Source organism: Aulonocara stuartgranti (assembly GCF_965226115.1).
Source record: "Aulonocara stuartgranti genome assembly, chromosome: 20".
Lineage (NCBI taxonomy): Eukaryota > Metazoa > Chordata > Actinopteri > Cichliformes > Cichlidae > Aulonocara > Aulonocara stuartgranti.
The window spans coordinates 15,565,594-15,579,310 of record NC_138956.1 but is presented as its reverse complement, the minus strand read 5'-3'; the positions used below and the strand labels follow the sequence as shown (position 1 = coordinate 15,579,310).

General features: G+C 42.3%; 1 protein-coding gene across 2 annotated transcripts in view; it reads left to right on the top strand.

Moving 5' to 3' along the window:
• The first annotated feature begins 937 nt into the window (after nucleotides 1-937).
• Nucleotides 938-13,717, top strand: part of lamb2 (laminin, beta 2 (laminin S)) — a 44,157-nt gene continuing 31,377 nt past the window's right edge. For both annotated transcript variants that reach the window (XM_082518439.1, XM_082518438.1), the window contains exons 1-2: nucleotides 938-1,066; nucleotides 1,441-1,507. In XM_082518439.1, coding sequence (XP_082374565.1) covers nucleotides 1,477-1,507 — 31 coding nt within the window. In that variant the 5' untranslated portion in view covers nucleotides 938-1,066; nucleotides 1,441-1,476. The remainder of the gene's footprint in view (nucleotides 1,067-1,440; nucleotides 1,508-13,717) is intronic.

Sequence of the window (13,717 nt, the reverse complement as noted above, 5' to 3'; positions counted from 1 at the left end):
AGAATCTGTGATAACGATCACGGCTCCTCATTGGATTAAACCAAAGGGAATCCAATCCGTCCTGCAGGGAGCGCGCATTCCTGCTCACGGGGACAGAAAGGGGGCTCGTCGGAAAACATGCAGCGGGTTACTGGAGGGAAACTTGACACAGGAATTACTTTGAATTCATTTTGCTTTAGCAGGGGTTTTTTCACACTCCATTATTGCCTACATAGGACCATGTTGATAAAGTGAAGTACATAATCAAGTAGCTTTTGTGCCGTCCTGGTATGTTAACAAACTGTTTTAAAAAAAAGCAGGTAAAGCAGCCAAATAAACTAAAAAAATAAATATAACATAAAAATAAAACAGACATGACAGTGAACTCAAAAAGAGAGTATTGTGCTATGAATCCAGTACCAACACCTGGACTCACCTGTAGAACCTCCTACTCTGAGGACAGTAACACTTCTGGCAGGGGTAACTTCTTTGGCACAACACCATAGCTTTCCTTGTATGTTTATTTACTTAAGCACTGCGGCCTAGTCATATTTCACATAGGAATCATTTTAAAGGTTACTGTATACATTACGTATAATCTGCTGGAAGTTAACCTATTGTAATATAGTGGGGGGGAGCAGATTGGTGGAAGATACTGTAAACGGATTTGCATGGACTCATGACTAAACACCTGAATAGACGGCTCTGGGTGATGACGTGTTAATAATAATAATAATAATAATATGTTTTGTGAAGACGTTTCACCTCTCCTCTTTCACTGGTAAAACGTCTTCACAAAACATAAAGAAGTCCAGTTGTTATCTTTCTAAACTAATCGAAAACTCATTTAAAGAAAGGCAACTGGGTGTGCTTCATCTGCCCACTGAAGGAATCGAACACGCGACCCAAGGATTCGGCCCATTTGTGCGCATTAAGAAACTCCGCTCCAGTAAGTCCGGCCCAGGGTTTCCCGGGCAGAGAAGCAGGAGCAGAAGAACTGCTCAGCTCCGCTTCTGTCCGAGAACTCCGCAACAAGTGGACGAAGAGGGGCAGCAGAGAAGGAAACGTTGGAAACGCGACACAAACGGTGAGAAGGTTTAAGATAATGCTTATGATCAGTTCATTTCTGAAATAAGAGACAATCAGTTATACTTAGCTCGCTGGATAGTTGAAAGCAGTTTATACTTTTTTTCTCCTTTAGTGAACCGGTTTACAGAGAACAGAGTGGCAAACGGTGATTTAAATAGTAGAAACAGAGAGTGGATGAAAAAAAGTCTGTGAAGGAGTCCTGGTTGTCCTCTGCACTTCAATTGTTGGTCGTCAATTGAAAAAAAAAAATCAAAGCTTCAATTTTTCCCACATTTTTAACTTTTCCCAACGCTCATTTTGCACCCAGTAACACAAAACCCGCCTTTAGTTGTTACTGTGTATGTCTAATGATGAGTGTGTTGCGTGTGGCAGGTTGCTGCGGCCCAGCGGGTGGATGCGCGCTCAGAGATGCGAGCCTCGGTTGCGGTGCTCCTCTGCGGTAAGTAACCTGCGCACCCTTTGAAGTCACTCCGTGTTTTCTGCTCCATAACAAACCCTCAGAAGCGATTCACTGAACGGATATGGCGGCTATCGAGCGACTTCAGGTCACTGGTCCTGCTTTGATTAGTCTGTGGAAGATGTGTAGCTTTGTTAATCCTGTAAATGCTGAGTTCAAAGACACGCAAGACCTGAAGGGAATACAACATAACAATAGCAGTGAAGTGAGATGGTCGGGGTCATACTCCCTTGATGCCTGCACTTGGTTCATAGAGTCCCTGTCAGTGAGAATGCGCTGTGATCAGCACAGTTTTCACTTGTCATGATGGAAAACAGGGAAGAAGACTGCTTTGCAAACTCATTTACAGCAAGCAAAAAAAGTCAAGAGTCAAGAACATTTCTTTCAAAGTGGCTTACACTCTAAAAAGATTTCTCTAAGCCTCGATGGTTGGAGTCAGGAACTATACCAAGGCACTATCAGAAACAGTAGTCTGGATGTGAGGCTCAAGGGATTGCCTTTTACATTTCCCTGTGCAGAGATAAGATAGCTGGTGTTTCTTTTTTAAGGGCCCCTGGTGCCTTCAGGGCCTCAGGGGTCGTCTGTCTGCGTCTCTGTCTTTCTCTGGGTGGTGTTACCATGTTTTACGGTCCTCCTAAAATGGCCCAGTTGAATCCGCAAATAGAGACACCCACTGCACACATCTAGCGCCTACATACTTTCTGGATGTTAATGGTAAACACACAGGTTTATAGAATGTGGCTCACTCACCCATGCGCACACATTCACACTCCAATGAGTGTATCGGGAGCTACTCAGGGTTAAGTATCTCGCCAAAGTATCCACGGGCAAGATGCAGGCTGGGGCAGCCAGGGATCAATTGGTAGATAATGTGGTCTGTATCATTTCTAAGTAATCTTCTAGGTGAATGTGTGAGTGTGTCCAGCGATGAAGCTAAGAATTGAATACAAAGAAATATCTGATTTAAATCTCTTTTCACTGCATCCTTCATTTGTTTAACACAACTTACACGGTACATGTGGGCTCCACTCCAAGCTGAGAGGTTGTGAGCTACACCTCTATTTCACTGCCTGATAACCGTCAGTAAATGCATTTGAATGCGTTGCTCCTTGCAGCTAGAAGCGAGTGTGCTTATTGCTGCAGTTAAAGTCTATGAGCGCCTGCTGTCAGGCCTCACTGATCAAATCTGCAGCTCTTTGTGATGGCTGACAGAGCTTAGTGGGAGGTTTCAGGACTGAAGTTCTGTCAGTGTTGCTGGCCTTAATGTCTCAGAGTCACATCAGAATAAACTTTGCAGGACAGTTTTTTTCTTTCTAAATCTGTCTGAATTGAATATACCCGTGCCCTTTGGTGCCTGTAATGGTTTACCCAGAGCTGCTTTTGTACACATTTTTACACAGCTGGACAATAAAGCACCGCATAATCCCATCACGTTCATATACTACTAACCAGCCAGCCCCGGTCCTTCTTGTCTTGCGTTTTTCCTGCCGGATGGCTCACTTACCAGCTTGCTGTGGTGTCGGTCCTCAGAATCATCACTCATGTGCTTCCCTGGAGAGAATCTTGTTGTGGCGGACAGAAGTTGGCCACAGTAGTAGTTCTATTCAAGAGATCCACTAATGAGCAGAACAAGTTCTGCTTTTGGCAGCCGCACCACAAGAACATGGAACAACCACGCTTGTGGTTCATGGACAGGAGAAACAATTACAGCAAGCAATAAACCTTTTACTCTGCACACAGCAGGCCTGTGTGTGTTGTTTAAGGGTATCAGTAGAAAATGTAACCACGCAGGTAAAGTGTAGGTCAGAGTTGATTCTCAGTTTTCCCATTTAGTAAGTCAAGAAGGAAAAAGGGATAAAGTGGGCTATAAATATGATTCCTCAAAAATTCCTGGCAAAATAAAAACAGTTTTTAGGAGAGTCAGGTTATGAGAAGACTGAGAGATGGAAATGACATGGAGCAAGGTTCAGTTCAGTCCAGCCATGGACTGTGGGCTTAACCCTGCAGGGGATAGAAGCCATGTACTCGTGTTTTATCTTTAAGCAATTAACAGCACTCAAGTCCAGATGTAATGATGGCGTTCTGTCAATTAAACCTGATCAAGTCACAGCCAGCGCACAGCTCATGAATCAGATTAACAAGAGCTTTCAACACGTCAATTACCAACAATTAAAAGTAAAATACGTCTTTGCTTCTGGTCTAATCTTCAACGCTATATACTTTCAGGAGTTTGATTAAAGGTGACTTTTTCAGGAGCTCACAGGCTTCAGCTTAAGTTTACTAAATTGGACAGAAGGACAGAAGGAACGATTAATGTGGTGAACTCTGATTTGACAAATGACTCCTGAGGATCGTTTTCAGACAGAGGAAGCTAACCCACTGCCAAACATAAATAAGAATTAAAGATAAATAGACTGACCAAGTATATCAGTAGGCATAGGACCTATTCTGTGTCATTTATGGCGCCATTATATCATCCTTGGACTCTAATAGTGTAGCTTTGCATTCACAGTTCAAAATAATCTTTATGGTCAAAATCACAGTGTTAGCAGCTGGAATAAGTAGAGAGAGGTGGGAAGTGTTTGACCTGATAAACCTCCCGCGCTGTCATTACTAACATTGGGAGGTGTCCATTCAGATGTCTCTGAGGATGAGCTGTGAGGTCAAGGGTCAATTCCAAACCCACAGGTCAAAGGAGGGGTTAATTGGCGTGTGTCATTATGTGTGCGCGACAAAAGCGAGAAAGGACTCAGGCTGATCACAGGAACAAAAGAGTCAGCCATCCCTTCACTCTTCTTTTCTTTTCACATGCTAGTTTCTTTTCTTCATGACTCCAGTTAGAAGTAGGAGCTGCAGCGAGACGGCCATATGTGTTGGTGAAGCACAAATAAGCTCTGGCAAAAAGGCTAGTTACCTTTAGACGCCTACCTTTAGTATTCGAAACCATTTAAAGTGCAGTTGAAGGAGGCACCAACTCATCATTACTCTGTAGGAACGAAAGGAAAGAGCTGGGAATAAGAAAGAAAGGAAAGCAAGCAAACCTGAACATAAAAAAGGGATCTGGATTGCCTCATCGCACAAAGTAAATCCTCTGTAATACACCTTTCTTGCAGGTTTATGTGTGTAGGAATTTGGCTTTTTTGAACTGCTGATACCCTCCTCATGTGTGTGTGTGTGTGTGTGGGCAGGTGAGAGCTGGTTAGGCAGTGGGAACGAGAGAGTGTGTTCCCAAAGCCTTTGTAAGCGACAGCCTCCGGAAATGTGCAGATGCCAGAACAATGGTGCACTAAAGCCTGCTAACCACCAGTACTAGAAACAGAGAGAGAGGGGGGGAGACAGAGCCTGATTAAATAGAAGGGGGGTGGGGGGTACAATCAGGATAGAATCAGGACAATGAGAAAGAAGAGGGAGAGAAAGACTTTAGACACAGGGGTGGAGGGAGAGAGTAAACCTGTTTGTATAAAAGGACCATGAGTTGGGTTTCCTGGGCAGGAGCTTTTCTGGATGAAAAGGGGAGGTGCAGATAAACTAAAGGAAGGAGGACTTGAGGATGGGGGAGGTGATGGAGAGGAACAGGAAATGGTGCTGGCCTCATTAAAAACAATGAAGTGGCTGGTGAAGTTATGAACCTGAGTGGAGCTGCTGTGAGTCTCAAGGAGAACGAATGCGCAGCTGTAAAGAAGCGTGACCTGTGACCTGTCGTATGAAGACACACGATTGCAGACACATAGCTTTAGTTAGCCACTGTAAATGTTAATGACATAACACACTTTGAAAAAATCACAATGTTATTATTATTCACAGAAACATGTGAGACTAGGGAAAGCACGGTGTAGTTTAAAGTGGGCCTATTCTGCTCATCATGTTTTAGCTCCTCCCTGTTTTAGAGGTTAAGGACACTCTCACTTTAGGCCAGCTGTTTTCTGATTGGTTTCCCTTTGTAAGAGCAGCAGGTGGGTGGGGCTTCTGTGCTCATAGCTAGCAAGGATTCCTTGAGATGAGACTAATCCCATAAAGATCAAAGAAGGGAATAAACATGTTAAAGAGTTATGAAGCCTGAGCCTTTGGTTAACATGGATTAATTGTTCACACAATCTTTGTTCATGCTTAGTATGAGCATCATCCATTGGAACAGAATATACATCCAAAGGAAGTAAGGACGATTTGTGATGTGAGCGTGCAATCAAAAGTATGAAAGGAAAGCAGTTTTTATGCTAGATTAACAAATTATTTTCAGCAAATGTTATGAATGATGTTATGAATGGATACTTTTTATTCAATAAGATGTGGCTCTAATATCCACAAGAAGCAGAAATATGAATGTCCTTTTCCTTTCCAAAAACTGTGGCTGCACTGTCTTTATGTTTGTCAGATGCCAGGAGCTTTTATTGCTACGGGCCACAGGCTAAGTCCAATAACAGGATTAATGGAGTTCTGTAGCATAGCTTGTTAAAAACTAGCTATGCTCTCAGACGCGACCACACCTGATAGCAGACAAGCAGCAATTAGAATGTGACGCTGCAGTGTGGGAGGGTTGAAGGAAGGAGACGGAAGGGAGGAAGGACAGAAGGAAAAGGGGGATGAAGTCGAGACAAAGAGAAGAAGAAAGGAAGAAGGGAAGGATGGATTTGGTGTGCTTAGCATTTTCTTGAGATATTTGAAATTTTACTTGAGTTGCAGTGGAAGAAGTCACAGTGTGTGGTGCTTTCATCTTGGAGGCCTGTAATTACACACACACACATGCACGTGCGCATACACACCCCCCCCCCACATGTAACCATGTACATATATAATGTTTCTTGTAACCTTGGGCTACCTGTTTCATATGTTCCAAGTCACTGAATGAACAGTCCATGATTTACTGCTGAAATCAGATATGTATACTCCACAAAATGATGCATTAAAAATGTACTTCATTGAATATTATACTGCCCCCAAGGATTTTGGAGGCTTGTTTTTTATAAGTCATAGTTACAGGCTATTATACACTAATGAAAACATGGATGTAATGACTACATGCAAGTGGATCTATATCTTGCTCCTTTCAGGCAAGCATACAAGCTCCTACAGTGTGGCCTTATGGTCTTAGGTCATTGTGATTGCCCCGCCATGTTACAAATACTGCACCCATTTTCTATCTCCGTATTTCCCCACACCTCTCTTTCTACTCATAAAACTTACAATGGCTGTTGCTTCAATGCAGGAAAAAAAAGAAACCTTCTTTTGTGGCTGCTGCAGATTGTGGTACATAGAAGAGCCTGCTGTCTGTACTGAGTCAGACCCCGTTAGTCCTCTTTTTGGGAGTGTTTTTTTTTCTTCAGGTAAACGTCATTGTTTCACCTTGTGAATCCAGTAGGTCCCACACTGCAGTGGAAAGAGAAAGGCCGGAAGAGCTTATAAGGGGAATTTCCTGTAAGTGTGCCACACCTGCCCTGAGCTCCTGCAGTGAAAAAAGGGTGAATATAAATGCAAAAAGACCCAGTTTGAGATACAGAAAACTTAACAATTCTTGGTTACCTTTGCTCCTCTCTCAAGGGACTAATGGGGTCATTGTCAGTTCAGACCTGGTATTACAAAATGACTTCATGAAAGCAGTATTCCCCAGTGTATTTTAAATTGTGCTCAGAGGATCTGACCTAAGCCTCAAGCCACACAAAGGTTACCCTCCTCTCTTTTACACATGTGGCAATTTCAGCATTTATCAAGCCGACACAGTGCAATTATGTTATTAAAGTCACTTAGAGTCACATACAGGAATGTGAGCACAAGAATAGACCACACTAAATGCTAATTTCAAGTCCCATGTGATGCTTTCAGTTTTCCCTCTAAGTGGAGCCAGATTTTCTTCATCAGGCACTCTGATTAGCACGTCCAGCAAACGAGTATGGAGTCTGCTTGGTGCTCTGGGTCACCTGCTGAGCACCAAGGCAAATACACAGCACCGTAATCACTGAAGAGACCCACAGGAGTGCAGTCTCTTTGGTTAAATGACCGAAGGAAAAGCTGCACCCAGCATCTGGTGGCCAAGTGTGCCTCGTATTTGGTGGATTTATTGACCTTTAGACAACATGGCAGGGGGAGTGTGGCTGGTAGATCATTTTTAGGTTACAGCAAACGTCTCACACAATCCTGCTAAATCTGACCTGCAGTGTTTCCATAACTCCCTCTGATCACATAAAGCTTACACTTTGTAGGTGTTATGTGATGGGACTCTACTATTTTGCCAGTTTTGCAGTGGGGACTTTAACATCAGCAGCATTTAAAGATACCGTAATTGCACAGCATAGATATATATCCACTCAAAGTTAGGTCTTGACTCCTTCTATCCATCCCAGCTGCAACAGGGTGAAAGATGGGGTGCACCCTGGACAGGCCACCAGTTTGTAAGCCTGTTTGACCAGTTTAATCTCCATAAAATGGAGATTATGCTGGATAAACTCACGAATATATGAATTATTCATGCAATCTAACATTTGATTGTGTTGATGTAGCTGACTAATGTATGTGAATTTCCCATTTGCTCATTCCCTGATGAAAAAACAAAATGCATCAAAATCATGCACTCTGTTTCACGTTGATGCTTCTTTGGATGTAAGTACTCAGTAACAACAGACATGTGGGAATGACGGCTTGCGGGGTGGGCACTAAATGCACTTAGCATGTTTCCCGTACCGCTAAGATAAAAACAGACATTGTTCTAGCTCCTCACTCCCCTGCCCACCTGTTACTCACAGTGTCTTGTTCCATATTTTCTCTCCGGTGCGGAGCAGCTCAGACATCTCCAGGACGGGACAGGAATGTGAGCATATCCTCTATTCCAACCAGCTGCTTCTCAGTGCCATGCCTTGTTAATGTAACAGTCTGTGTAATGGGCAGCGCCTGGCCTTGCTCACTGAAACTTTTGCGTTTTAGATATCAATGCAGGCGGTCAGTAATAAACAGTTGGGAAAGACTCAGAGGAGATGTCGGAGTTTTTATTATAGAAATGATTTGAAATACAAACTTTAATTGGTTTAAGACTTCACGTGTAAATGAAGTGAAATGTGTAAATAATGGCTTGTGTGTCTGTGGTAACTCCAGTTACTGCAGTTTTGAATTATGGTGTGCATCTGTAAGATGTCTCAGAGAAAGCGTACTAGAGCCCTCCATGTTAGCCTTGTTGATTATGACATTTTCCCCGAGATCCATGGCCCTGCTCTTAGGGTCTGCTTTTGTAATAATAATTTTGAGATAATAAAGAAATAATTTTGCTCTTATTCAGTAAAACTTTTGTCTCAGCCACTGATTTATTAGATTTTACAAGAATTTTGACAGATGTCAAGATTGTCGTGGGCCCTACGCTTAGCCTTGAATCTCTAACAAGAAAGTAAGAAATACAGACACAGTATCGTCTCTGCTATGGACATCATTTACTTAAATGATGGGTTACATCAAGGTTAGCAACTATTTTTAGGAAGGAGGCCTTTTTCAGTAATGAACAAGGTGAGCGGGAGGTCAGAGTGGTGAATCCACCGCTCTGACCTCCCGGTGCAGTAGACATTAAGGGAGGAGAGAGATGGGAGGTGAGCTGTGAGGTGAGGAGGAGGAAGACCAGCTGGTTGTTTGGCTGTGGGAGTTAACCGTCCATCAGCTAAGTGCCGAGCAAAGAGAGGACGGAGACGCATGGAAGGGGAATGTAAACTAATTAGCTAGGAGGAGTTAAAAATAAAAGCAGTTGACTTCTCTTTGCCGGGCCCTTAAAGCAGCTATGCCATGGTGACTGCTAAACATATCTGTGGTGCCTTCTAGTCCCACACTGTCTTATGTCATGCAGCTCTTAAATGATGCTAATCCTGTCTGTTCACTTCCCCGGGTGAGCTAATATTGGATCTGACCCTTCCATCATTTTATTAATGTTGGATGCATGTATTGTCTGTGTTCTCCCAGCAAATACGTGTGTCCTTACGTGCTTTCTCTTCAGTCCAATTTTTGACTGTTTGCCTTGGTTTCCTGCAGAGTTTACACTGGTTCATGTGACAGCAAACTGTCTTGCCAGACCGTGCTTCTGGAATGTACCACGCTGATGTCACATCCCACTCACACACACAGAGCTAGAGGTTTTCATTAGTCTGTGGATTAGATGGGTACAGCTGAGTGACAAATTTAAGGAAATTAAAGAGGCAAACTGAAAGAAGGAAAACCGTTTTACAGCTTTGTGATGGTGATGATGTGAAACCATATGCAAACAAAGTGTAGCTGATTTATTCCTGTAGTGAGCTGCAGGCTTCTAGTTGGAGGTGATATCAGTACTTGACATATTAGCCCACTACCATTCAGATTTATCACAGCTGTTGCAGTGCAGTTTCATCTCTGCACAGATTATGCATGCTGACTTTGAAAAACTAACAATATATTAATCTTAGGCTAGCTAATATAGTTGGTACTGAGTGAAAAGTATCGTTCTAACAGACTGTTCTCCTTCACTTTCTCAGTTTGCTTTGTGTGTTTGTTAGGCGAAGGTGTGTAGTATAAAACCAGACACAATTTCATAAAAAGTACTGAAGGTTGCAGATTCTGTCCACAAACTTTTACATTTTTAATTGTTCTTTTTTCCCCACATGCCAGTTTTTACAATGAGAATGTTTCACTGGTAGAAATCTTCTGTAATCTGTCACCAGTCTCTAGGCAGCGAAGAGTTACAGTAAAGTATGTAAATGCTGAGAGCAAAGGAGGTCATCTCATGCTGACAACTGAGAAACATTTCTCAAGAGTTTTGTGAAATAGTGCCGATTTAATGTGGTATATGGTCTGCTTATAGAGAATGGTCAGAATTTGAGTGCAATCAGTGGCAAGTATGAAAGGAATAAACAGGGTTCGTACGTGTGCTTGAAAATGCTTGAATTTTAATATTGTCCTTTCAAGTGTTTGTATTTTGGATGCGGTGCTTGAAACTGCTTGAAATTGTAACTGTATTTTATTCACAAATAACTATCTGATTGAATACTTTTCTTATCAGATAGAGAATTAAAATGAGCCGCAAAGTCTAAAAGCTAAATTTCTCCACCTGAGCTGCCTTGCTGGCAACCTTATCCTTTTAGTATTGTTGTGTGGTGCGTTTTTCTTTGTTTTAGCAAAAGGGTAACAAAGGCATTTAAATCAACCTAGGATGATTTGTTTTCATTTTCACGTGTTGTTACTGAGGTGATGTGAAGTGAAACGTGCATCCTTGTTTTTTGGGAATGTGCTGGAAAAGCTACAAAATTCACCTTGATAGTGCTTGAATTTGACCCTGACAAAGGTGTATGAACCCTTAATAAATCAGACTTCACTTGGAGGAGGTGTGTGTGTGTGTGTATCGAGGGTGGTGAATTCATTTCTGAAAGCTCCGCAGAGTTTAATCTGTATCACTGCCTCTGACAGTCAGAGACTTTCCTTATGTGGAAGACCTTTCGCCTGAGAGCCAAATTTAACCATCCAAGGGCATGAATGTAATGATTTCATGTCATGTTTTTAACTCAAGCTGAGAATAGGTTAACAGCTGTTGGCAGTAGTACACGACATGGAAAGCAAAAGCAGTTTTTACGGTCTGATGTCAAGATTATTAGAGAACAAATATAAATAAATAAGAATGTGCTATGTGGCTGCAAGATGATGTACAAGCTACATTCAGTATGGTTTTACTAGGGTGTTACAAAAGCCTGGTTGAACAGCACTGTTTTGCAGCCTTTGTGACACACACACACACACACACACACTGCACATACCAGTGGCAGTGCCCGAGCCTCCCCTTTTTTCTTTCAGCTGTCACCCCACGTTTCACTTTGCATTCCTTTAATGACAGTATATCAGAAAAATTGAGGAGAAGAAGGAAGGAAGCAGCTGATGCACTGGATTGTCCTTGTGACATGGGCCTTGACATCCCCTCACTTCCATCAGTCATCAACATAATTATCAGTGCTGCAGTTTTTATTATGTTCTTGAAAAACTGATTAAATGATTAAAGGTAGTTTCCTTGAACCTAATACTGCTCCCTCTTGTTTTTAGTGCATGTTTGTGATCAAAAGTTCAAAGGTAAAAGCAAAGATATGCAATGTAAATTGATTTAAAACAAAAGTAGATCATCCGATAAGCCAGAATGAGCAAATGGCATTTTGTTGGTTGGTAAACTATGAGGGTTATAGGGTCACGGTCCAAGTCCAACAATGTCAGGTCCACTTTTAAAGAGACATTCAGTAATGCCAGCTAACAGCAGCTAACAGTGACACAGACATTGGTGCTTACCCACAGAAAATGTCAGGATATCCTCAACAATTCAGATCAGTACTGCTGTCATTAGACAGAAGAAGAGTATCTGCGGTAAATGGGGGATAAACAGTCTAGAAAAGTCAGCCATTGCTGTTTTTTTCTGCATTCTCCTTGGATTATGTATTTGGAATTGTAAGGGGTAAGAAAACGGAATACAGACTGCAATTTAGTGACGTCTAGTGGTAAGATTTTATACACTGGACCTTTAAAATCTGTCTGATTACTGTTGTCCTCTTCTTCTTCTTTTGGCAGCCCCCTTTAGGGGTTGCAACAGAGGTTCATTCATTGGAAAAAATATGTATTCCCTGGCCAGTTGGCGATTGTGGAAAGCTGCTTGCTGTTGCTAGGAAAAATTGTTTGCAGTAAAACACATGGTGCTGCACAGACAACCTCCTTTGCATTTGCTTTGGTTGTTGGCAGATTTCTGAAGTCATCAGTAGTTTCTATGGAGGATGCTGACTTGTTTGCAAACAGTTGCCAACCATGTGCTAAGCAGTTGTGAAACTGTGAAGCTAAAGTTAAAAAAGGATCCCCGCTCTCTTCAAAGTTTTGTAATGTGTTAGTTTCAGAATGAAAGTTACAGCTTTAACTTAGAGGGTGAATAGTCCCTGCTTCTGCTTTGCATTGTTCTTTTTTAAGCTTCATTACTGCTAAGTGCTTAGTTAGTGAGTGTTTTGAGACAAGTTGGCGTCTTCCAATTGCATGGAGGTTTATGGTGCAGCACCGTCTTTGTGACCAATCTGTTCATTATCCTACATGTCTTGTTTTTACAAGTGGTGATGTCATCCTGGGAGCACAGCGTAAAGCCGGTGAATTTTTCACAGAGAGATAAAAGACATCCAGAAACCTAGTGATTACACGACACATTAGATGTCTGTTTTACTCCTCCACCCTCTCCTCTCCACCTCTGATACATGTACACATGAACACCTTTGAGAGTGTGTCAGTAGTTTCCCAAATAGGTATCAAGTAGCATCTGTGTATATCCTCTCATTGTCTGCACAAAGGCTGTCTCTCTTTTTTCTTTCACCCATCAAACCATCCATCTGACTCGCTCAGTGTCCTCTCAATGTCAGATTTCTTTGATAATAATAACTGCTCAACAAATCCTCTAACAGGTGTCTTTTGTGTAATCAACAAGCACACAGTTGTTCACTTAAAAGGGGGGCTACAAAAGGTTAAAGTGCCTTTAAACTGTCATTTGAGCCATGAGTTTAAATACATTAATGAGTGTATCTTCATGCAGAAGAAGATAGAAGAAGTGTTGGTGTAGATGCACAGGTGTGTGTGAGACTGTGACCTCATCTGCTTGTTGCGCACTTAGCTTCAACAAATGTGAAACTTTGTCAAATGCCAGTCAAACACAGGTTTCCTCCGTAGTGTATGTCAGGATTGGGTGTGTCATATGTCAGTGTCCATGTGAAACCCTCTGCGCTGTTGCCATCAGGCTCCTGTCTGAGCTCTCAGGTCATCTGACCCAGCGGTCCCCAACTTTTTTTGCGCCACGGACCGGTTTATGCCCGACAATATTTTCACGGACCGGCCTTTAAGGTGTCGCGGATAAATACAACAAAATAAAACTAGTACCGGTACCGAAAAAAAAGAAGATTTATTCATAACACATGTGACAAGACCCAGGAAAACCGAGTTAACGATAAAAACGATAACAAAATAATGCTAAAAACCGATAAAAACCCTGAAAACCATACATTTCATACCCAAGCCTCAACTCTCGCGGCCCGGTACCAAACGACTCACGGACCGGTACCGGTCCATGGCCCGAGGACATATACAAAAATCTAAGCAGAAGCTCTTAGGGGACAGAGCGTTCCCCATTGTTGCCCTGAGGTTATGGCATAAATTGCCTTTGGACATTAGACAGTCACCTGCATTGTCCATATTTCAACT